At 38.2% G+C, this 25,805-nt stretch overlaps 2 protein-coding genes across 3 annotated transcripts; one reads left to right on the top strand and one right to left on the bottom strand.

Moving 5' to 3' along the window:
* Positions 1 to 830: 830 nt before the first annotated feature.
* Positions 831 to 5,835, top strand: LOC146369151 (aldo-keto reductase family 1 member B1-like). The gene is made up of 10 exons (XM_084910378.1): positions 831 to 1,045; positions 2,158 to 2,325; positions 2,737 to 2,853; positions 3,839 to 3,916; positions 4,017 to 4,139; positions 4,255 to 4,361; positions 4,475 to 4,556; positions 4,911 to 4,994; positions 5,250 to 5,332; positions 5,452 to 5,835. Exons 1-10 carry the CDS (start codon positions 980 to 982, stop codon positions 5,492 to 5,494), a joined length of 951 nt encoding a protein of 316 aa, XP_084766504.1. The 5' UTR covers positions 831 to 979; the 3' UTR covers positions 5,495 to 5,835.
* A 1,581-nt stretch (positions 5,836 to 7,416) lies between these two features.
* On the bottom strand, positions 7,417 to 12,915 carry LOC146369150 (aldo-keto reductase family 1 member B1-like). 2 transcript variants are annotated; one of them, XM_084910423.1, is made up of 10 exons: positions 12,736 to 12,915; positions 11,658 to 11,825; positions 11,433 to 11,549; positions 11,262 to 11,339; positions 10,258 to 10,380; positions 9,429 to 9,535; positions 9,038 to 9,119; positions 8,780 to 8,863; positions 8,604 to 8,686; positions 7,417 to 8,494 (listed from the first exon to the last, which is right to left on the bottom strand). In XM_084910423.1, the coding sequence occupies exons 1-10, from the start codon at positions 12,799 to 12,801 to the stop codon at positions 8,452 to 8,454; spliced, it is 951 nt and encodes a 316-aa protein (XP_084766549.1). In that variant the 5' UTR covers positions 12,802 to 12,915; the 3' UTR covers positions 7,417 to 8,451. The 2 variants fall into 2 exon arrangements, with proteins under 2 accessions (XP_084766549.1, XP_084766550.1); XM_084910424.1 differs by lacking the exon at positions 11,658 to 11,825.
* Between the last annotated feature and the right edge of the window lie 12,890 nt (positions 12,916 to 25,805).

The following is a 25,805-nucleotide window of genomic DNA, read 5'->3' as shown; positions in this document are numbered from 1 at the left end:
AAATTTTTCTTTTGTGTGTGTTTCCCACTAGTTTATAGTAAGTGAGTTCTGACAGATTTTTGGTCTTGGGAGCATATATTTTGAAAGGCTTTCCTAACCTTGGGTTGCTGAATAAACCCTGCAGCAATCTTCCACTGAAGGTTTTTAATTAACACGACACTTAAATTTGGCTCAAAGCCTGAGTGCGAAGGTTGCTGTCTCTTCTCCTCCGCATCCTGTGTTCAAAGATTATTTTTGAGGGGGGATTAATTCATTCAGACTGACCTAAAATCGCAAGCCGTGCTAATAGAAACTTTATCAAATTGCATAATCTTATCTACAATACTTTGCATTCCTGTGATGGTTGTATACTAACTTTTCACTTTCCTGTAAACTCTTGACACGACTGAGACTGCCTACTGCCTCGATTCTGACAAGTTTACAGCACTGTATATGCTTGTGAACATTATAGTGACTATACACTAATTGATGTCACAGACATGTTTGGCCATCGCATATTTTTTGTAAACTGTAGAGGAGTCATCTATTGCTGCATCTTTGTAAGAGGTATCAATGGTAAGTGTCAATTAAAAAAATTTAATTTTACTTTGTCTGCGGATTTATGTTTTCACATATAAGAGGTTACCAATTTAAAGTGATGCAGTCAATTGTCAGTTTCACTAACACAATAATTTTGTTTGCAGCTTTTCAGAATTATGCTCAGACTGAATAAAGACATTCCTTTCAAATTTTTCTACATTATCCAAATTGTGGAAATTATAGAACTACCCGTTAAAAAAAATGTATGCACACCTAACAGAATATTTCTGCACTGTGTGTAAGACAAGCGGGGCCCATTGAAAGCCCTCCTATTTCACTGATATTATGATTATGTAAGAGACAGTCTCCTCCTACTACTAGAGAGAATATATAGTAGTATGACACACTCAAACAGTGAGTGTCCCGACTAGGTTGAGAACGTTACTTCAAAGCTACTAAGATGATACCTGCAGTTACACTTAACAATGGAGCAAAGATGCCAATAGTGGGTCTGGGCACCTGGAGGGTAAGTCTTAGAATTTTTTGTTTTAAACTAGCCCTGTGGGAGACTGCTAATCTGTCCATGCTCACCCTACTTTTCAATGAATATTTCTGCTACTCTCATTATTTTTCACTGGTTTCACTCGTCTATGTTATCTGTACTATTTATATTTAATTTGTTTTTATATAACAAATTCCCTATCTTGCTGATAGAGTCTGGTTACAAAAGAAAGCAAAGTAACATGTTATTTACATAGTGCAACTAAAGTACAATAAACTGGATTGTAGAGGCTAATCCGTGACGCGATGTCACTGGTATGCATGAATTAATTAAACAGTCCAATAACTCCAGCAGTACTTATCTTGTCCTTTTTGGTCTTTATTCCAACATCATTTTAACATAACAGCGCAGCGGTCACAAACTGCTTGCCTTCTTGCGATTAACAACACACCTGACGCCGATTACGTGCGTCTACCTTAATTACCTTTACAGAAACCTACCATACAGAAACTAAAAAAGGTGACCTCTAGCGGCAACATAAGGTATCAACCCCAAAATGTCTCCTACATCAGCGGTCCCCAACCCCCGGGCCTCGGACCGGTACCGGTCCGTGAGTCATTTGGTACCGGGCCGCGAGAGTTGAGGCTCAGGCGTGAAATGTATGGTTTTCAGGGTTTTTATCGGTTTTCAGCGTTATTATGTTATCGTTTTTATCGTTAACTCAGTTTTCCTGGGTCTTTTCACGTGTGTTATGAATAAATCTTCTTTTTTTCGGTACCGGTACTAGTTTTATTTTGTTGTATTTATCCGCGACACCTTAAAGGCCGGTCCGTGAAAATATTGTCGGGCATAAACCGGTCCGTGGCGCAAAAAAGGTTGGGGACCGCTGTCCTACATGGATAGTGATGCTGGTGTAATCTGCTCCAGGAGGCTAAACATTAACATTTTATCGCTTAATTAACTTAATGACCAGTGCAAAATAGCTGTAGTAGTTATACTGGTGTTGCCAATATGTGTATTACATTCATATCTATTAACCCATTATCAATCAGTGATAAGTCCGGAAGACACAAAAGAAAACCGCTTCCACACTTGCTTTATTCATTCCATGTTTTTCTATCACCTTACCTGTGCAGTCGGAACCAGGAAAAGTGACTGAGGCCGTGAAAGTCGCCATAAGTTGTGGCTACAGACACATAGATGGCGCTTATGTGTATCGGAATGAAGAAGAAGTTGGAGCTGGAATCCATGCAATGATTGATCAAGGAGTGGTAAAGAGGGAAGACCTATTCGTTGTGAGCAAGGTGAGCTTTAGAGAGAGCCAATAAAAATGAGTATAAACCATTTTATTATCTCAGGTTGTCTTCCAAAGCAGTGGCTTTGGAAGACAACCTGAGGCATGTGGCTTTCCACACCATGGTGATCCCTTCACATGAAAGATCCCCAGCTGAGATGGGATAAAGACACAAGCTAGTGAATTCCTAGTGCTGATTCCAAGGGTCGGTGGAAGGGTTGTGTCAGGAAGGGTATCTAAGCTGAATCAAAAGCAACCACTCTGGAAATAAAGTAGCAGCTAAGCAGCAGTACCTTTATAGTAGTTATGTTGTTAGTTGCATAAGGAAATAATGAGGGTACAATGGTCATACTATAACATGTTTACAGCGTTGGGGGAAATGAGACACCTTGTTTGTAAAACTCCTGCTTATTTTTCCTAGTTATGGTGCACCTTTCACCTTCCATCTCTGGTGAGAACAGCTTGTGAGAAGACTCTCAAGGACCTGAAGCTGGACTACCTGGATCTTTACCTCATGCATTTCCCAATGGGGACCAAGGTCTGGAAACTTCTGTCCAGTCCTTACAATACAGTTAACTTTCTCTAAAATCTCTGTGATATAATAGTGTTTATAATGAACTGCAATTCATTATTATCAGGATGTCCAAAACACTCGCTGAAAAGCCTTCAGCTAATCCAAAATGCTGCAGCAAGAGTCCTGACAGGGACTAGAACGAGAGAGCATATTTCTCCTGTTTTGGCTTCCCTTCATTGGCTTCCTCTTAAATCCAGAATTGAATTCAAAATCCTGCTCCTCACATACAAGGTCTTAAATAATCAGGCCCCATCTTATCTTAATGACCTTGTAGTACCATATCACCCTATTAGAGCACTTCGCTCTCGCACTGCAGGCCTACTTGTTGTTCCTAGAGTATTTAAAAGTAGAATGGGAGGGAGAGCCTTCAGTTTTCAGCCTTCAGTTTTCAGGCCCCTCTTCTGTGGAACCAGCTTCCAGACAGACACTATCTCTACTTTCAAGATTAGGCTTAAAACTTTCCTTTTTGCTAAAGCATATAGTTAGGGCTGGACCAGGTGACCCTGAATCCTCCCTTAGTTACGCTGCAATAGACGTAGGCTGCCGGGGATTCCCATGATGCATTGCCTTTCTCACTCACTGTGTTAATAGACCTCTCTGCATTGAATCATATCTGTTATTAACCTCTGTCTCTCTTCCACAGCATGTCTTTTATCCTGTCTTCCTTCTCTCACCCCAACCGGTCGCAGCAGATGGCTGCCCCTCCCTGAGCCTGGTTCTGCTGGAGGTTTCTTCCTGTTAAAAGGGAGTTTTTCCTTCCCACTGTCGCCAAAGTGCTTGCTCATAGGGGGTCATATGATTGTTGGGTTTTTCTCATATGAAGCGCCTTGAGGCGACTTTTGTTGTGATTTGGCGCTATATAAATAAAATTGAATTGAATTGAATTATCAGACTGAACTATGCAGTCTAAATTTAATACTGTCTTGAACACATCTTTTGGCCACTGCAGCCAGGAGATGATATTTTTCCTGTGGATGAGAATGGGCAAGTTATTTCCGACAACAGCAACTTCTTGGACACTTGGGAGGTAATATAAATGACTTATTGCACAGTGATAATCCCGTGGACTTGCTGACAACCAAATTAAAATATGCTGTGCTAAAACCAGTTTATGATTTATCTTAAAGGCAATGGAAAAGCTGGTGGATGCTGGTTTGGTCAAAGCTATCGGCATTTCCAACTTCAACAAAGACCAGATTGAAGCCATACTTAACAAGCCTGACCTCAAGCACAAGCCTGCCAACCACCAGGTAGATTTTGCAAATTTGTTTTTTATTTATTTTGAATTCTGGAGGCATGCACCGTTAAAAGATGAAATGAAAATAAAAATAAAACAAAGTCCCCAAAATGTGGTTGTTTTCTTAGATTGAGTGCCACCCATATCTGACCCAAGAGAAGATGATCAACTACTGCCACTCAAAAGGCATCACAGTGACAGCATACAGTCCTCTGGGCTCCCCTGACAGACCCTGGTAAGAGGATGTACAATCTATTGTAAACAAAGCTAATGTAGAAGTATAATCAGCTTTACTTCTCGAAGATATTAACAGTGTCACATTGTTTTTCTTGTCCTCTTCTACTAAAGGGCTTCATCTGATGAACCCTCGCTGCTGGAGGAACCTAAGATCAAGGCCATTGCTCAAAAGTACAAGAAAACTCCAGCACAGGTACTGAGGAATTACACAAGTCAGGAATTTTGAAATTTGAATTTCTAAATGAGACATCTCATGTCGTAGGATCACGAGTGTGCAGCACAACCAGAGAACAACGAGATGCAGTATTTAACTAATATTGAATATCTTAGTTATTGGCTGCATGTTGTCTCCTGTGGAAAACCAAAAACTGTGTGCTTACAGTTATGCAATGCAACATTTCAAAAGTTAAATTACTGACGTCAGCAAGAAGAAAATCAATACTGTCATGTGGTGGATTAGAAGGCTTATTAAAAAAATATTTGAATCATGGGAAAGTTAAATAATACTGAACTGAATGACCACTGCTCGTTTGAACCATATCCCCAGGTTCTGATTAGGTTCCACATCGAAAGAAATGTGGTTGTCATTCCAAAGTCAGTAACACCCCATCGTGTCAAGGAGAACTTCCAGGTACAGTAATCATAAATATTCATGAGCAGATTTAGTTTTTAGTCTTTTTAGCTAATATAGTGTATTCACACTGAGCAGTTATCATATTTAGATTTATTTGTGTAGAAATCTGCATTGTTGGGGGAATTTAGGTCATGGACTGTGTTTATTTTTCCATGTTCTCATTTGGATTTTCATTATACTTGTTGGGTTCCATAGAGCACCTCATATAGTTTGTGCAGGTTATAAGTTATTTTTCGGTTCTGTCTTTTTCAGCTGTTTGACTTCAAGTTGAGCAAAGATGACATGAAGGACATCCTCAGCTTGAATAAGGACTGGAGAGGCTTCACATTACAGTGGTGAGTAAAAATAAAGGAAGATTAAGGGTAAAGGGGATACAGAAAAAATAAAGGCGTGGCATTATTCTAAAATAAACTGTGCTATCAAGTAATGGCTATTTCTTGTCTTCTCTTTCCAGGGCTTCAAAACACAAAGACTTTCCCCTTAATGCAGAATACTAAGTTAATATGGTTCACCATGCCTTGTTTATATCAGTTTTTCTTGAATGTTTCCTGCAGAATTTTAAAAGAAATCAATAAAATGAACAATGCAACTTGTGTGGCTATTTTAAAAATCCTATTAGGACATTTGTGTTTGCATTGGATGAATTTTAGTTCAGCTGCTTTTTAAGCCACAGTGAGGGTTTTGGAATGAGAGAGGCATTTCACTGAAAATGTCAAATAGTTCTGCCAGAACTAATTTACAGTTTGTAAATGCATCATGTTGTAATCCATGTAATTAAAATTATGGATGAAAAGGCACAAAATAAGCCAGTAATTAAACTGTAGATCTATCAGTACAAAAAAACAGCATCTTCTTGTTGACATGATTTAAAAAAACAACAACAAACATTTGTCCTTTCATACCTATATGGTATTAATTTTTTTTTCTTAGGAGAAAGGGAAAAAAAAATCACCTTACTTTTGGGAGCTTGGGGGACTTTGTTGGTAAATCAATCATCAGCTCTTATTGTGTCAGACACTACTACCTAATGTAGGACTTTGGGAGGAAGCCACTGGCAGGTGTGGCTTTTACATGTGGGTACCTTAATAAGATCTAAAAGCACATATCACATTGGATGCCTGACCCCTGACCTAATCCTGGGGTGCACTCATCCTCACTGCCAGAAGGGATGATCATAACTGTCCAATTAGTCTTTCCTCCCATTAAAATATATTGTGTCCATTTCCTGTAAGTTAGTACAAGTTCATTGTGGTGCATAGTTTGACTACGTATATATCCCATAACTCAGTCATCTCAAAACATTAGAGGCACTAATGATTAAATGATCAGCTAGGTATTAAATGCTGAAGTTGCCTGATAATAAGATGAAAATTTAAATCACGTGCCCTAAGAAGAGAATCCTAACTGTATACCGTTGCTCTGAGGGAATAAATAAACTTGTTTTAATTTTACCAGTTGCTGGTGCTTTGGTTCCTGAAAGGATTGCTTCACCCTTGGGTGAAAGGTCAAATCCCCTTCTATTCCTTATTTTATCAGACATTGATGTCTTTTGTGTTACTGCATTTTAAAATGAATACATAATTTTAAAAAAAATGAAAAGACAGTGTAATAAGAAAATATGCAGTTTGCTGCCCAAGAGCAACAAGATGACAGCACCCTGCTGACATGACAGAAACCTCTACAACTATATGCCCTGAATGTTAAACATGTTGCCTGTGGGCCAAGAGTGTTTAATTCATAAATCCTTCATAAGACAAACTATTTTTTTAAAAGACCAAAAAGGTACTGCTACTTCTATGTGGTGATGCAATGCTAGCACCACTTTATGGGAGTGAACAGATACACGAAATACAATAGTGTAGCCAACTTTCATAAACTCTTTTATGAAGTTTTTATTCTTTTTGTAGATCCAATTTGAGCTGTACATTTTACAGTTCCTCATTGTGCTTCTTTTTATTTATACTAGTGCTGCCAGCGTTAATCTCACTAACATGACGTTAACGCCATAACCGCATTAACACGGCAAATCTCCGTTAACGTTAAATAAACCTGAATTGAATACAATAAATCTCTGCTTGGGCTGGTCCCTTCTTTTTATTTTTAAATATAATTATTTTATTCTCTTCCACAGGACTTTATTAAACTAGCAACAACTGAAGCAGGATTTCTAGTCCCACAAATGTACCTATCCGTGTACAATTTTCAGTCACACAGGGGGAGAAGAGCTCTCACAAGCGTGCTGCAGGGTAGTCTTCGAAGATCCTGACTGTATGTCGCTGGAAGCGGATGACTTATGTGACTGGCTATTGACAGCTGGTTGACAAGTGCGCCGGAATACGGAACACAGGGGTTCATGGGAAACGGAGAACAGTAAATAAACTTCAAAGATCATAAAACAAAGCATGAAAAGCACAGACAATGGCAGGAGTAAGACTTTTAATTGTTTTTAAACACTCAGTTTAACGTCAGCTCTTTGTATCCTACAACTTCGCTCTTTTCTACGGCTGGCTCGCAGAACAGCAACAACACAAGAAAGAGTGGCCTACAGACCGGTTGTAGCACATAACTTGTACACTGCCTCCATCTGACAATAGATTTCACTGCAGATAGATGGGCAGACCCTAGTGTGGAGTGAACGCGCTCGCTTTGCTCGACCATAAAACGAGCATGAGAAGCAAAAGCCACACCATTATAACACAGTAATACACATGAATACAAAGCACCAAATACTGTATGGCATGACTCTAAGGCAACATGTGCTTCACAGAGATAAGTTTATAAATTCGCCATTTTTTGCCTCTGTCAGGGACTGCAGGTTTTCACGTTTAATGCAAATTAAATCAAATTTTCTATATAAATGAAATACATTTTTAAAAATGGTTGGACATGAAAGCTTAAAGGTAGTTAAGATTGCTCTTGCATGTGACACTACTAGACATGAAAAACTACAAACTAAATAACATTGTAAAGTCTATGATTTTTAAGTAGCTTCTTTTATTCTCTTCAGTAACTTAACAAATACGTTTACTTCACCCCAAGGCTCAATGCCAATATGCCACTACAGGAGTGCAAAATCCAAAACAAAATTATATGTTATAATAACCCAAAGATGAAATTAAGCATCAAGTTGTCTTTGGAGTGTGTGTATAAACTTTAGTGGTAACACAGGAAGCTGGTGTTTTTCCTGAGAAATGTAAGAGGAGTCAAAGCTACAGCAGGGTCATTCCATGAAAAAAATAAAAAAAATAAAAACCAATGTTTCCACCTAACCCCTCATGTCAACTGACTTCTTTTGTACAATAACTTTCACGTGCTTGAGTGTGAAGTGGGAACTTTTTTCCAGATTTGATTGATTTTATATGCAATAACCCAACAGCATAAACACATAAAGAAGAGGAAAGTAAGCAATAACAAAGACCCAGCGTTAACATGTGGAAACTTTCCAGTTTTCCTCTCAGAATTCAGCATTGAATGGAAAGTCCTTGTGCTTTGTGGCCCTACAAAGAGAGAGAGGGAGAAAAGAAAAAAAATGAAATTCAAGCCATGACTCCCTGTTATCCAACTCACAACTCTATGTTTAAAGCGCACACAATTATCCTGTCTCACCATTGCATTGGACAGACTCTCCAGTTCCTATTAAATCCCAGTATAGTCTTCATTTCCTCCTCAGTTAATTCAAAGTCAAACACCTGCAAATATGTATAAAATATAAGACTAATGACCCAACCAAAAGAAGTTTAAGTAACAAAATGGAAGGATAATCAATCTCCCCAGCTAAAGACCTGGAAATTCTCTTGAATGCGCTGCGGTGTGATTGACTTAGGGATCACAATCACATTTCTCTGGATGTGGAAGCGGATCAGGACCTGGAAATAAAAGAATTCAGGCTATTAACGTGATAAGGTGATTAAGCTCAATATAATGTTTCAGAGTACATAAAATAAGCAAGATTGATTTTACTTTTTTTCTCTTGGATAGAAGTTACTCAAAATAAAATAGAATATATCAGTGGCATGTTCTGCCCAGAAGGAGAGCTGTACCTGAGCAGGTGTCTTCTTGTGTTTCTCAGCGATGGCTTTAATGTTGGGATCCTCCAGGAGTGAGGGATCTTCTGGTTTAGCCCTGCATTTTCAATACATGTTCAATAAGATTTTCTCTGTGTACAAAATAGTGTATTCTGTAAAAAAATAAATGAATGAGACCCTGGTCTCATTGGCTTGTTACTTAATATCAAACTCGTGACAACATATGCCACAGAGAGAAAGAGGAACAAGAGTCATGAGTTGAAACTCGCTAAAGGGATATAATAGGCTGAACAGTATTGATAAATATTATAAAGGGAATCAACCAATGTGAGTGTGGAGTATTTGGTCACTTTTCAAGGCCTGTTGAAGTCATTTTGAGGCAAACATATTTGCCATGCCTACTGACCATGGTCTGTCAGGGGATCCCAGGGGGCTGTAAGCTGTCACAGAGATACCCTGGGAGTGGCAGTAGTTGATCAGCTTGTGCTGGGTCAGGTATGGGTGGCACTCCACCTAGTGGGAAAAATGAGAAGCAAATAAGAGTGATAAATCTATGCATGTATCATTTCACTGAACCCCTTCAAAACATGCACATATTATTATTATTATTAGCATTATTATTACTACATATTACTTTAGTATTTCCATTAAATGACTGAAGAAAAGACAAGGAAAACAGCTTCACTTAAAAATTCAGCATTGAATGTCTTGTCAAAGGACTAATATTTGTATAAAAAGACTCTTAGCATGGTTAAATGAAGTATTCTAGTACTGGCTTAGAAGTAAGATACAAGACCATAAGCCTTCAGAGTCTGCTGGATCCATTTGGCATAATTTTCAGTGATAAATTTCCTGATAAGCAGCTATAGCACTGCTGTGCTCTGATGACAAAAAGGAAAAGAATTGTGCTTTAATCTAATATAAGACACAACGTGACGTTGATGGTAAACCATGATTCTGAGAACAAACAAAAATATAAGGTCACCTCAACTAATTGGCCCAGCCTGAGGGGAAACTGCTGCGGCCCATCATGAACTAACAAGACATTTATTTCTCAGGCCTCACAGGAGGAGACAGATAATGCTATTACGGCCTCTTGCCCTTTAAGAACAGCAAGCATGAAACATTAATGTTTTCTTGTTCCTTCATAGCCCTGAGTATTTAACTTTCACAACAGCTAACTCGAACAACAAACAGAAACTGTTATTTTATACAATACAAATCATTTAGCATACCTGGTTGTTGGCAGGCTTGTATTTGAGGCCCGGCTTGTTGAGAATGGCTTCAATCTGCTCCTTGTTGAAATTGGAGATCCCAATAGCTTTGACCAAACCAGCATCTACCAGCTCTTCCATTCCCTGAGAACATTTGGGATAAAAAAAACCAAAAAACACAAGGACTTTGGTGCACAAGGACTTTTGGTGTTAGCGCGCATGATATGCAATGATATAAAACCCTTTTTTCCTTCAAGATGATGATTTTGTCTGAAAAATAAAAAAAGATTAAAATAAATAAATAAAAGAAACTAATCAGAATTACAGAACAGTAACCACTGAGGCAGAAAAGATATTTTCATTAATAATGAAATTATTAATGGCTACAGAAAAAAAAAAGTAAGTTGGAAGTAGTGAAGGCCTATTTCTTGTAATTACCTCAGTATATCTGCAGAATTGTTTTTTTCTCTCTTCCCATATTTTTTTACTGTTTGATAACTGTGGTGGTTTTCTCGGCCATAACTTTGTCCTCAATGAAAATCCCAGAAGTTCTCAGTTGGGTTCATTTCAGGACTCTGGGCTAGTCATTTCATTGTTTCATTTTTATCAACTTCAAGGAAGTGGTTTACCCATTGTGCAGCGTGACAAGGAGAACTGTCTTGCATAAAAAATGCTGACTGATTGGAAGCAGATGGGACTGAGGAAATAATGTGCCAATGAAGACATTTCTGATAAATGTTAGTGCCGTGTATCTGTATAAGATGACCATCTTTTCCCTTAAACCATGATCCTTCCTGATCCAAAATGACTGACCCTGTCACACATTCTGGGTGCAGTTTTTCCTGGTTTGACACGCAACACAATTTCTTATCGCCACAAAACAAAATGAAGTCTGCCATTGTCACTAAAGTGATATACTTTGACCTCTGTAATACTCACACCATGCTCAAAATTATTAGCACAGCACTATAAGTATGCCAAAGTGTAATTCAGATCATCTATCACACACAGTCTTATTAACTTACCTCCCATGTCTCCAGGAAGCTGGTGTTATCACTGATGGTTTGTCCTGTACTGTCCGAGGGAAAAAGCTCATCACCTGCCTGTAACATGACAAAGGGATTATATGCCACTAAACAAGATGAGGGCAGCAAAGAGTTAAAATATTTTTATGTTTAAAACAAAAGTGGTCCTACCTTAAAACCCATGGGCCAGTGCACTAAATAGAGATCTAGGTAGTCCAGTTTAAGATCACTGAGAGTCTTCTCACAACCCTTCCGGACCAAGGACTTTTCATGAAAAGTACACCACAGCTGGGAAATGAAAGCACACATAAGGCACGCACTGGTCATCAATTTAGTATAAAATCATAAACAAACAAACAAACAAAAAAAAAGGTACTTTTTGCACCAATAGCTCACCTTGCTTACAATAAAAAGATCCTCTCTTTTGACCACACCATCCTTGATCATAGTGTGGATACCTTCACCCACCTCTACCTCATTCTGGTAGACGTAGGCACCATCGATGTGCCTGTAACCTGCAGAAATGGCTGCTTTCACTGCCTCGGCAACTTTGCCAGGTGGAGACTAACAAACAAGAGATGGTTAGCTGTTGTGGTACTTCACCCTGGCAGTCAAAAGAATCATTTAGACTGCTGTACCAAAACATCATGGTAGACTTATACATGGACCTGTTGTCTCTATGCAGACAATTAATAGTTGACATTTTGCACACTTCACAAAATGTAACTTAGAAAACACGAGTTCCAGTTCCTGATTTTGTCTTGTTGGGAAAGGACCACTAAATAGGTTACATCTACACTGTCCTTGTCTCGTGTCCTCTTCACATATACCTTTTGTCCAGTGATGCTATAGTCTAACTGTTTTCCTAATGTTAATTGCTACTTTTTCCATTATACCTACTTAGCTAAAAGCAACATCTGGGGGACAAATTCAATTTCCATCCTTTATTTAAGAAGGAAAGGTCAACACATTTAATATTCATTATATCTAAAAGGAGAATACAGCGACCTCAGCTTTCAAGTACACTAAACTTGCTGCCCTTACTGTTTACACAAGCAGGGTAAATGTATCAACTGTGTCTCAGCAGCAGTTACGTAGTACGACTTGTCAGTGTTTGTAACAAATACTTAAATTACTCTTGATTCTGCGCACTGAATAACAGTGAAGCAAACGTGGGGCATTAGAGGACTGCCCCAGCTTCGCACAGACTTTGTCATGGTTCTAGAAACTCGGCCAAGGTTTGCTCCACTCCGAAAGGTGAGGTCCTAAAGTGAAGATAATGTCGAGCAGTAATTTCTGTAGACGGTATATGCAATTTACCTCGAAATGTCGAAAGGTAATACGATAGAAACTTGTTTTAAACGGCCATTATTCGTCCTCCAACCATATTTTCTGTTGGCATGTTAGCTTACATAAAAGGCTAACTACAAACTTGTGCAAAGTCGGACAGCATAATAAATGAAAGCAGACGCACCTTCCACGTCCCCAGTCCCAAAATGGGCATTTGTGCACCGGTGTTGAGTTTCACTGAAGTTGCCATTTCTGTAGTGAACGAGCAGAACCTGAATGTGGTTGAAAGCAGACGAGGAGCGAGAGCAAATGCCGTCCACCGCAGAGAGCTAGTAGATCGCTAGCATCGTCGATCGATTAATGATGTCTTTTAATTCTTTTCTGCAGGATGTGCTACAGGCGGCAGTCGCACGCACCTTCCAGTGTATTTACTGATAAGCAGCATCATTTTACATTGATTGACATTTTTTTAAAGGGAAGCTCAAGTACCTTTACAATCGTAAGTAACTTAGAAATAAATATTAATAAAATACTGAAGGACTATGGATAATGCTCCAGAAAATACTGACCTAAAAACAAATAAACATGTAGTACAGTGCAAAAATCTCATACTACCCCTCATTTCTTTATATTTTGCTAGGAAAATGGGAACAAGCATACATGAAAATGAAACAAAAAGACAGTTTGTACAATTCTAACAGTCAGTATGTGGTATCACCACCTTTATTTTTTAATGCAGACTGAACTTTTTCAAGCAAGCCTTTCTGGTAGTTTCTTTAAGTAGTCTTCAGAAATAATTTCAGTTAGTCTCCAATAGCCGGAGAATTTAGTTTTTAGGCCTGCAACTTGTGCTCAATAAAGGACACACTGCACACCACGCCAAGATATGTCGAGTTTTTGGGTAACACGAATCACCTTGTTTCTGCAGAAATACATTTTAAGATGACCTTTATTAAAATAAAATAAAACTAATTTTTGGGGTATTTTTAATAGATTTAACTAAAGAATCTGCAACAAAGTTTTTGACAGGCTGCCAATAACAAATAGCATAAAAACATAACATTTAGCTAGGTTTTTTGTTTGTTTGTTTTTTTGCCAAGTTGACTGTTATGTGCAGGAACAATACTGGTTCATCTCTTGAGTTAGGTGCCTTTTTTATGCTTGAATAATTATTATGATGAGGTAAAAGCACATGTCTGACAAATAAGTGAAAAGGGAGCCAAAATCCAAAGAAATAATATGGAACAGTTCAGAAAAATCTGGAGAACTATTGTGCAAGGCCACCTAAAAAATACAACCAAGTGTGACTCATTGGAAGAAAAATATAAAGAAATTGAGGGACAGGTCAAGACCTTTGCACAGTATGATACCTGCACAGTTTTGTTTTCTGTCTTGCAGTGTGGCATTTATATGGTTTCACCTAACCAAACTCCAGAACTAACTGGCAAAATAAAACCTCTTTGCTTTTTTCTTCAATTTTGTTCGAGTCTACCATTGCACCACTAGAGGGCACCGTTACGCTTTACAAATCTGTGAAAAAGTCTCCTCAAATCACCCAACTGAGGCTCAAAGGAAATACAGTTCCATAATTTTAGACATTTGTCAGTGTATGCAGTAATTACAGTAAATAAAATGATTGATATTTTAACTTGAGGCTCCCAAAAACACATGCTCTCATTTACATTTTAATTTCAATTTAGAATAATTATTCTAAGCGCACTGACTGGACATAGGATGTGATATATAAAGAATTTTGTTTTATGTTTCTAGGATTTTTTTTTTTTTTAGGAGATCTTCATTATATTCTTACACTAAATTCTTAAAGAGGATGTGTAGCATTGTTCAGCGCACACCGGCCTTAAACCTTCAGAGACAGTTGAAAGAGGGAACAAATACAAGGTGACTTGTTTTGGCGAAATCAGATAAAACCTCGCAGACCTTTAACTGAGCCATTCAACTTTCTGCGACGAAGATAAGAGAGGGAGAAGATAGCCATATGAAAAAAAGAAAAACACACACACACAAAGAGAAAAGTTACGGGAGCCAGCAGCTACTGTGTACCTCACAATGGCTCTCGCTAAAGTTTGTGTCTCTTCTGATCTTCTCCCAGCTGGACGCCTGCTTTTCAGGCCCTCTCTCCTCTGATCTAACTTCAGACACTGGAGGGCCTTTTGCCAGCCTGCAAACTGTCAAAGTACCCCAGGAATCAAACGCAGTCGCACACTGTCAGGATCAAAGACCCGCAGGTAAACCAGACGAAGATACAGCCACATACAATTGCCACCTAAAAGGGAGGTTTTCATTTCAGAGCTTCTTATTTTGCGTCTGCAGGCAGACACCGTTTCACTTTGCCAAGTGCATCGATTAGAATAAAAGAAAAGAAAAATGAGCGGGCATTTGAAGAGACAACAGAGGCTTCAAGTTAAACCGAGTGTCTCTCAAGGAAACTTTTGGACAAAGAGGGTAGGTTTGTGTTGGAGGAGTATATTCTCAAAGAATCTGCAGAGAACAGATAGATTTTTATAGGATGGTGAAGTGGAACGGGCAGAGAGGGGCGTCACAAATAAATACATAGATTCCAATGTATTCTCCTCTTCCAGTACGTGTGGCTGTAATGAATGCCTTGTGCAGCTGGTGGTGCTTTCAGTGGTTCTACATCAGATCAGACACTCCACGGGTAAGACCTGGCCTGTCCTGGAGAGATCAAACACCTCATTTCATTTCTTGGCATTTGCTCCGTTCTCCCTGCCTTTTCTCTCCTCCTCTCGTCTGTACCATTGGCCTTGGCTTTGCTGTCTTTTTCTCTGTTTCTGCCAGAGCGCCCTGGGTCATAATCTTCACCCATAAATCTAATGTCGAGTGTCGGCTCTCGCTGAGTTCACTCACACACTGGCATTCCGCACATTCCTCCTGTTGAACAATAACAAGATCAGGGAGAGAAATCCCTACGTCATAAGTAAATCATGGTCATTTGTCAGGTGCATTACATGTTCTTGGAGGCACGGGAGATTATTTGGGCTGATTCGAGCCCTGCAGACATCAAGGAAGAATAAACTTAGAATAATCCAGCTGATATTTAAATTCAGTAGACAGTCTAAATAGATTTAGATCTAAAGCTTTTACTCAATCAGCTGATTAGTTGATTGGTGATTGCTAGTAATTTTTAATCAACTACAAAAATAAATACTGTTTATTAGCTTTTATCTGTATTATAAAGCAGTAAGTTGAACATATTTTGGCACTTAGTCTACAGGATGTTGCTGGATAGTTTCTACTGACTAATGCAGGGGCATGTCTTCTGATATACAGTATGTATAAAATTACCATATTAATGTGAGCGTGCACTTCACGCACGCAGTCACAGATTCACGACTGTTTTTTCTATCATATTTTACAGTGATATGTAAAAACGAATCGAACGCTTTTATGGTACTAAATCAGTTAAGACAGTTTTAAGGGGAACATCAGTGCTCAAGTTCCATCCTGAGATATCGTGTTAATGCATCTAACTTCAGACAACAGAGGACTTGTGCCCTCTTTGTTGGTGTGTGAAGGCTCACATAGCCTTAAAATTGTGTTAAGACCCTGATTAAGCGAGAAAGAGACGATTCTATCTCCACCAGAATAGTTCAGACTCTTTTTTTTTCTTAAATAATGTTAGGGAATGTGTGTGTGAAAAGGGCTATGTACTAACATAACCCGACAGCATCTCTGACGTTTTGACTGAATGCCTAAATTCCCTTTGGATTCATTACAGTATTTGTTTGTTTGTTTTTCTGTCATACAGTACATGTCATAGAAATAATCCAACTTACTCATTCTAAGAGTAGAAGAGTTGTACACTGTAACAAATTGCTTTAAAAATGTAAAATAAATAAAAATACAGTAATAATAAAGTAATCTACCATTTTTTGTGTGTTTTGAATACAGTTGAATACTGTAAATGCTGATGTTGATGAGAAAACCACTGTCTTATGGTATAATTCAGCATCTTTTTCTTTCTAATTAATAATCAGTGTGTTGACTTTAATTGTGGTGAATGTGCTATGTGCGTTCCATTATAATGGGCCATTATCACAACACACTTACAGTTTTTAATTTGATAGGGACAATGTAGTTTAAGATGATGTGTTGCGTTAAGACTTTGTAGGTTTTTAATAGTTTCCTAATGTCCATACACCCTCCTCCATATGTGATTAATCATATTTAGTGATTAATCACTTCATCTTTGGGGGTTTTTGTTGGAAAATTTACCACAGCAACATTCCTGTAACCTATGGGAGTTGCGAAAAAGCTAACATCATGTGATAGTTCGAGGAAGACAAGATACTGACTGCATGGTACATGGGCAAGAACATTAAACTGTTCATAGGGAGAACAGTAGGAACACTGAAATAACCATAGAATGACAAGCTGACAGTATTAGAAAGCTTGTACTCTCGACAGAGACTTATTAAAAACAGATACAGTTATTGTTGATATAATATAAAATAACAGTTAAATGCTGGTAAATCTAGATGCCAGTACTTTTCCCATAATTCTAACAAGGAAATTACCCACAGAATATCAAAATCAAAAACAAGTCACGAATATCTCATAATAATTATTTTTGAGTGTTATCCTTTTCTTATGAGTTTCTAAAAACACACATAGTTGTGTATTTTCACATGTGCTGACATACTCACAGCTTTGGCCTTGTCTGCGAGCAGAGGTGCCTCCTCTCTGGCCCCTCAGACGAGGTTTGGTTTTTGGCTTGATTAACCACTTAGTTCAGTCTCTCAGACACAAGATTGCAGGGAAAAAGCAAGTAATGAAGTGCTTTTGAATTTGCATTCCTGAGAGCTTTCACAGACGCCTTGATTTCAGTCTGCCTTTGCTGTTTGTTCTTTGTCAAGAGATGTCTGCTATTTTAACGGTAACGCGTAACAAGTGTCCATCCAGCCTCCTCCATATTGCTCCCTCATCAACCTAACTGCCATGAATAAACACAATCAACATGCATCTGAAGGGGAATTTGAAGGCTTTTTCTCTTAAATCGTCCCTGATGGGTTGTTCATCATTGTTATCATGCAGATTACAGTGTGACCGTGAATGCAGTATTGAAGCCCTTTCCATCTGGAACCAAATGCCACAATTTCATAAAGCTGACCGAAAACACTTGTGTGTTTTGTTCTTATATTTCAAGTAGTCCTGATCAGTTATGAACAAACTGTCTCAAGAATATGAAATTAACAGTATTCTGTCTACACTCGAAAGTCAAGCCTTTATTTTTAGTGTCGACCTTGACAACAATATCAAAGTGAGGCAGCATGCTGCATTATCAGCTGGAGTGTAATTTACCTGGTAAGTACTGTGGTTTTGTTGAGAATTTCCAGAAAAAAAACCCCTCAAAGTCAGGTATAAAGTAAGTTCTGTTCACCACTTTACACTTTTCACATAAAACTTTAAGACTCTACGATTAAAGTAACCATCATTATGTCACACAATGACTTGCAAGAATCTGTGATTTTTTTTTTCCTGTTAGAGTGGCAGAGGGGCAGTTGACGTAAAAGCTTCCCTTTGCACCCCGCTTGAAAAGAGGAAATAGAATTTGGTTTAAATCTGGGGCCCTTTCACTGGCTCGGGCTTCCATGTGTCAAACGTCAACAAGCACTTTGACTTGGATAAACTGAAGCTGGACTTGGATATAGAAAAGCTACATAAAATACACCAACGAGACTTTCAACAAAGAGTCCAAACAAACAGGTAAATGAGAATGTTTTCTTTGACAGACACACTAGAATGCAATTAATATTGTGCAGGCTATAATTTTACTTCTATATGTATAATGTGTATCACCTGTTCTTGCTGTCATGTGTGATGAAGAGGAAGAATTGTCCTTCACTTCTCCACAAGTAACATCCTGTTTAACAGGAAGTTTGATACTTCCCGGTAGGCAGGTATGTTTTATTGGGTTCTTAAATAAATAGATTTTGTGCTCACGTGTGAGCATAATGCTGAGAAATGTAAGCAATTTGGATAGACATTATTGAGATATAAACATGTTGCTCATATTTTAAGATTATTGAGTGGTGTCAGGATAATCATTTTACGATAACTCGAATGCTCAACTTTTTCTTATGCAAGACTCACATTTCTCAGATTTCTGAGACAGGACATCTCAGAGATGTTTACTTGGTTATGTAACACAATGAGGATATTTTAGTTTGCTGCTATACACTAAAATAATTTGATTCTTCATTATATTCATTTTTATATTCATATTTTAAAAGTAAAGTTAATATTTGGACAAGATAACCATGCTGCATCAAGCCCCACAGCATCCTTTGTTTCCAGTTGCAACCTAACAACAAGTTATTATCGCGTGGGCATGTGGTCTGTTTGTGTATGTTTGTCTGGGTGCCACTTTTAGAAATCAGAATGACACAGCGGGAAAAGTTCCTCATGGGGGACTTCCTCGTTTTCAGTCATCTGATATTATTTACAATATTTTAAGAAAAACTTCTCTAATCTTGCATCACGGGAATGTTGTTTTTGCAGTGCGTGTGCAGCGTGGGGGCTTGGGGAAGAGAAAAAAAAAGCGTGGAGAGAATGAGCGGTGTGGCAAAGAGTGGGGATGTGTGTAAAAGACCAATGGGACAGTGAGTCACAATGAAGATCAGTGGTACAGCAGTATGATGAACAGAAATGATCATAAAAGGTATAATTATGAGATTGCATCCAGTTATGTTTGGGGGCTTTTAGCTGTTGTTAAAAGGTCAATGACAGAATTCAGTATGGCTTTTAATCAAAAATATGAGAAGGTGAAAGAAATTGTGTCAGTGGTGTGTGCAGGGGTGCAGTGTGCAGCACCACAGATGTGTATCCAGTCTATCTTCAAAGGGTGGAGTGCAAATATGGAGTAGCGTGCAGCATTGTGGAAGTGGTACTTTGACATGACTGACTGCACTCATTGCCCTCCATATGTTTTGCAATTTTGAGAAATCATTCTTCTCTGAGTCATGACTTGTCAGTAATGACATTTGAAAACATTTGTTTCTTCTGTTTGTGGGGGCAAAACGGTTTCAAGAAGGAAATAAAAGTTGGGGTTTTTTGTTCTTTCTTTTTAAAGCTTCTGAAGTGAGTAAGTGAGAGCACCACAGCACCACCTTGTGGATAATATGGAAATGACAATTTGGTCTGTTTCACCTCCTCAGAAGCACATATTTGTTTACACATGGTTGTTAAGACTTTGTGAAAAAATATAATCTCGGCTTTGAGAAACAACAAAAATAAGAATAAGAAACCTGGAAGACCAAGCCCAGTATCGTGTGGCTTCAAGTAGTAGGTTCTAGGTGCCATTTCTGCAGGCGGTAGACAGATGTATGTAAGAAATGATGGGCTAATGGGGTAATGTGCTGGAAGAATGTAAACATTGTCTGCTCTGAGGACTGACTTCAAAGTGAGCCTGTGGCAACCTCCTCTCAGCTGTGGCCCTTGACCGATGAAAAGGGAAGGTGAATGCTCATCCACTCTCAACAGCTTCTTCCTGAATCCGCTCTTTGATGTCGCTAAATGGATCTGATTGACACATACAGAACCTCTCTGTTTCCCATCTCTGGAGAGGGGTTGTTTTTGGCAATGCACAAGCATGCTTTAGCATGTGTTTCATCCCCTTTTCTGTTGTTGTTCCTTCATCAGAATGATCATTTTCATCTTTTAGCATTCAGTTTAGCAAGCGTTAGACAAGAGAAAGTGCTTTAGTTTTAAAAATGTATACTTTTAACTGGAGATCTCATTATTAACGCACATCCTGGCAGTTATTTTGCAAACACGTAACAACCAGAGGGATGAGTTTGCACAAGTATCAACTTCATGATTCTGTGGTTAAGGGTTAGCCCCAGGTGAGTGTTGTTTTGGTTTATTTATGTGACAAAAATTCCCAGCAGTTTCATATTTGTTAGACAATAAAAGCCGATTCCCCTTTTTCCTTTTCACGAAACCTAATCTGTTTCATAACTATTATTAAATGTACCCACAGAACAACCGTCAAGTCTCTCTGTTGACCTTGCATTGACCCCTCCGGTTTTAAGTTTATTTTAGTTACATTGATTTCGCTATCATCATTTTTGAGCTTCTATATGTCACGTTGTCAGCTAGTGGGACTAATACAGACAAGCATATCTGGGGCTTCTTAACATGTGGCAAACAGTTTTCAGTCACAATTTTGTTTAGGCCCCAAAGATCATATTATATGAGATTAGCTAAATGTAATGTTATTATCATCATCTGAGAGACATGCTATGAGGTTTAATGAATTCTCGGAGCTTAATGTTTTATAGGTGGACCTCATCACCCAGTGCAGCTTATTAATTTTTTTTCTTTAATGGAATGAAAACAGAATCATAATAAAGTGACATATTGGAATAAATATTGTTGCATGGATCTCAAAACCCTATTTAAGTGACTGCAATCTAACCCAAAATTTGATGACCAGTTAAAACGCACAGGTTTGTAATATCTCGGCTCTTCAGACAAACTGAAAGCCCTCTGTAATAATGACCTCCTACGAGCGGTGTGTGTTTGCTGGCACGATCGGTGATAGAGGCTTGATCTGCAGTGTGTCTGAGCTCTTCATCATTATCTTGGTTCAGTGATTCATGTCTTGGGCACAGGGAACAAAACTCTTGTGGAGGCCTTGTTCCTGACGCAGTGGGATGCTGGGAGTGACAATAAGAGAGAATTAGGGGTGGAAAAAGCAAGTAAATAGGTTCCTAAATACATGGCAGCCCAGTGACAAAGCCCACTGTGGATAAGACGGCGAGCGAGAGAGAGGCAGAAGGTGGGGAGAGAGGCCTTGATGAAAATAAGTAGCGAAGCTCAAAGGGAGGCAAGGCTTGAGCGGATTGGAGGTGATGATGAGTGAAGAGCTGTACAAAGTAGTACATCTATGGGATAGGTTTTAATGAGGCAGACGTCCGTGTGTGTGTATGTGTGTGTATGTTTTCTCATCTGTGACACAGACACTCAGAAAATCCTCAGCAATGATACTCCTAACTTCCTGCCTCAACATGGGTGGGTAAAGGTTTGTGTGTGCAACATGGACACAGAGACAGTTATGATTTAAAAGAGATTATTTGATTATCGGGGTCATGATCAAAGTAGTCTATTAATAACGTAGACTGAATATAAAAGATGGACAAGGGTTTCAACTTTTAGAACAGTTCCTACCTGAGCATCTTCAAGTTGTATCATTTTTTATTGTACAAAGTTTGAACATATAATGAGTGCTGTCAAATTTTAGCTTGGAAACAATCTGATATTAGCTTCAAATATCAGATTGTCTTCAGGAAAAACAATCTGATAAAAAAATCTTTTGAACGTGAATATCTTAAAACTATTAAAGATAAAAGCCAGAAGTTTTCACTGGTCTTTCTTACCATTAATCGGGATCTGTCATTTGAGATCGAGCCATCAATGTAATGTCAGATTACTGGCTTGTTAAAATATGAAAAAAAAGTCCCCTATTCCTTCAAAGTCCCGTATTTGATCACACATTAATGAAAAACATCAAATTGCAAAAGACAACTAGTGACGATATCTGAATGGGATGTAGTTGAATTACACAATGCTGAAAAATGTAGGATGTAGAATACTTTTTAACGAGAATTCTTAGTCACAAAAATGAAGAAAATGCTATTTGCATGTAATTCTCATGCTTAGATAGGATTGAGCAAATATCAGAAGCCGTACCAGAAAAACGAAAAAAAAAAAATATATTTAACAAAATTATCTTCTCAGTTATAACTAGAATAGTTAACACAGTGTGTGGAAAAAGGCCTTAAAGTGTGCAGACTGACCCTTTCCCCCAAAATGTATTTGATATATGAAGGAAAAATTTCACAACAACCATTATGAAAGTTTTCTAACATAAAATTTTTTATGTAAATTGGAGATGGTTGAGCTTGGTTTGGTTGATAGATGGAATGACTGTAGAAAAAGGTCATGCATTAAATATGCATTCTTTATAATTTCCCCTGCGTAAAAAACAAGTCCACTTTCAGTATATCAAATTCTCTGTGGAAACTACCTCGCTCATAGACTAGAAGCTTTCTCCAATACAGCGTGATGTACGTTTTGTAAATTTAGGAAAAAAAGATTGTAAAGGAGTGCTTAACTGGACACACTGCGAATGGTAAGACAGTGCCGTTAATGGGAAGGAGAATCTGTATGTAGGAAACGAAACACTGTTGAACCATGTGTGAAATAAATAAAGAAATGAAATGAAATGAAAGAATGTCGAGTGTACTTGGTTTTTCTCCTCACTCTGAGGGTGAGTCCACAAACTAATGATAGCATCACAATGGCTATGGCCATCTTTTATATACAGACTGTGATTGATTACTAAAACTCTGATGCAGTTCAATTCAGTTCAAGTTAGTTTTTCAAACGGTGCAGTTCACATCAACAGTCAAGGTGCTTTATACTACAAATCCCTTCAATATTGGAGGGAAAACCCCAACAATTCAGCAATTCCCTATGAGCAAGGCCTTGGCTAAAGTGATAAGGATAAAACTCCCTTTTGACAGGAAGAAACCACAGACACAGCCTAGGTTCAGGAAGTGGCAGCCATCTGTGGACGGACTGGAAGGGCATAGCAGAGGAGCACAAAAACATAACTAAATTTGACTTAGTCAAGATCAAGATACAAACTAGTCACTCATGACAGATAAACAGGTCATCTGTCATCTACAGAGAATGGCACCAGGCCTGTAACCTAATGAAAAGAGATGTAACCCCTGTAGCGCTGCTGCTTGTTGTTTTTCAGTGACCCCCGTGGCTTAGTTTAACTGTAGTCGGTGTCTTCAGAGCAGCAGGAGACCTTTAATACTGGTGTTAGTTCTCAGTTGCAACAAAAGCAAATCAAAAGGCTCAATTAGAGGTAACACTTGTTAAACAAGCAAGGGGTCATAAGATGGTGGTCTCATGAGATCAGGACATCACAGTCACACTGTTTATAGTGTTGCATGGTCATTCAACATGTAACTTTTAATGAGCCATGTTAACTAGAGTAACGTAAGGGTGAGCAAACACATGATGCTATGTGGTTGCGTTTTGTCTTAGAAATCTCAGATTAAGGTAAATGAATAAAAAGGAAAATGAATGAACAAGGTAAATTAACTCAAGTAATCCATGTTGGTCTATAATAGTGCAAGAATGAGAATGCAACCTGGATTCAAAGGAAGGAAGACAAAAAACATATTCAGGCTGTGCTTTTAAAATATACATTTTTAAAAGAAATCAGTTAAATAATTATCGTCCCTTTCTCCAACTGATTCATTCTATTGTAATGTAAGGGGAATATTAGAGTAAATGACAAAATGGTTATTACAGGCACAAACTGTACCCCTGTTGATATGACATGCATCTAGCCACATATGACTTTAGTAACTGTATGGCAATTTAAAGGCAGCTGCAGTTTCTCACACACAGTGCTTTCACACATTTGGGAAAAAGTTGGGCTGTTGTGTAAAATATAAATAAAAACAAAGTGTAATGATTGCAAATCTCATATACCCAGATTTTATTCACAATAGAACATAGAAAAACTGTTTAAACTGAGAAAATGTATCACTTAAAGAAAAATATATTTGCTCATGTTGAATTTGATTGCAGAATCACATTTTTAAAAATTTGACACAGCTTTTTGGGGATTGTTTTTTCAAGAAATAGTAATATTTCACAGTATAAACATTTGATACATGTTCTATGTTCTATTGTAAATTAAATATGGATTTATGAGATTTGCAGATGTTGCATTTTTTTGAATCTACATTTTATAATGTCCATAAACTGTGAAAACTGGCATTGAACATTCACTTAAGAAGACAGGCAGTGATACTGTGTTTCACTTCCAGCCATCCATTTGATCTAAATGTGCACTTTATGAATCAGTAATGGAGTAGGGATAACTGGGTGACAAAAGGTTTGTTGAGTGGCATTGCCATCCCCACAAAACACTTAGTTAATTGTTAATTAAGAAAGATGCCTTGCTCATGGCCTAACAGAGAGGCCCACAAACCACAGACAAAGACTCACACTAAACCCACACAAACAAACCACTTGTTCCAGATGACCATTTTTGCAGGAATGCAGCTAGGTGGACAAAACCCTTTCTCTACATTTACAAAAACCTGTTTTCTCATGGCGGGCCTACGTCATCTACACGGTTTTACACGGTGCATAGAAGTGCCTGGCAGATTCTGCGATGTTGGCTTCAGAATAAAAGGCAATTAAGCACTGTTTGCACTGTGCTTAGACAGCCATATGCCTAGCTAATTAACCTCCCACATAATAAGAAGGAGGGAAGGAAGAAGACATTGCAAGATTATAATCGCGCACATCCTTCGAGTCTCTCACCCTTCCCCCTCTTTGTGTTCAATCAGTTCTGCTTGCTGTTCTGCTGTAATAAATGCTCTCTTATTTTGCATGTATTCTGTGTTACTACTCCTCTATGACAGCTAATTTGCACTCAGATATTGTAATTTTGATATGAAGTGCTTACTTACCTCCACATTTGCACCCTTGCTTGGCTCCCCCTCAGGATCATCGGCTATTGTCGACTTCTCCCCATCTAACCTACTTCTGGGCTCGTCTCCCCAGTATGTTTCCGCGAGGACCAATCACCTTTATTTTAGAGTGGAACATTTTCATTTCTTTCATGTCACCAGTGATTCTCCATGTTAGACATCTTCTTGAATCTTTTGAAGACAAAAAATAAAAATAACTCCAAGAAAGTGAGATTTCTTTTCCCAACCAGTTAAAACATAGTTTCAGACTTTTTAAGCACAGCACTCTGTAAAAGTCTTGAATAACCCCTCTGTTATCTATATTTTACTTTCTAGGAGTCAGACTTTCTTATAATAATTTTAAAGTGGTTTTGAGAAATAGTTCATTTCCAGTCCTTGTACCTGACCATTTTTAGGGGAATGGTCAAGCCACTTAGCACTGTCCCGTGAATCATTCAAGCATAAAAAGGCCGCTCACTCAAGTGATGAGCCAGTGTTGTGTCAACACAAAACAGACAACTTAGCAAAGAACCAATTTCACACTGTATCTTTATTCATTTTGTTACCAGCAGCCTGTCTCAAAAACACATAATTTGTTCCAATTTCTTTAGTTGAAATGCCAAGGATTACACAGTTGACAGGCATAAAACAGCATTTTTGCACCAACAAGGTAATTCACAAACAGCTATTAGCTGAAAACTTGGCA

This window comes from Perissodus microlepis, chromosome 17 (assembly GCF_051167445.1).
Source record: "Perissodus microlepis isolate ML-2025 ecotype Zambia chromosome 17, ASM5116744v1, whole genome shotgun sequence".
NCBI lineage: Eukaryota > Metazoa > Chordata > Actinopteri > Cichliformes > Cichlidae > Perissodus > Perissodus microlepis.
This window is presented reverse-complemented; position numbering and strand designations above follow the sequence as displayed.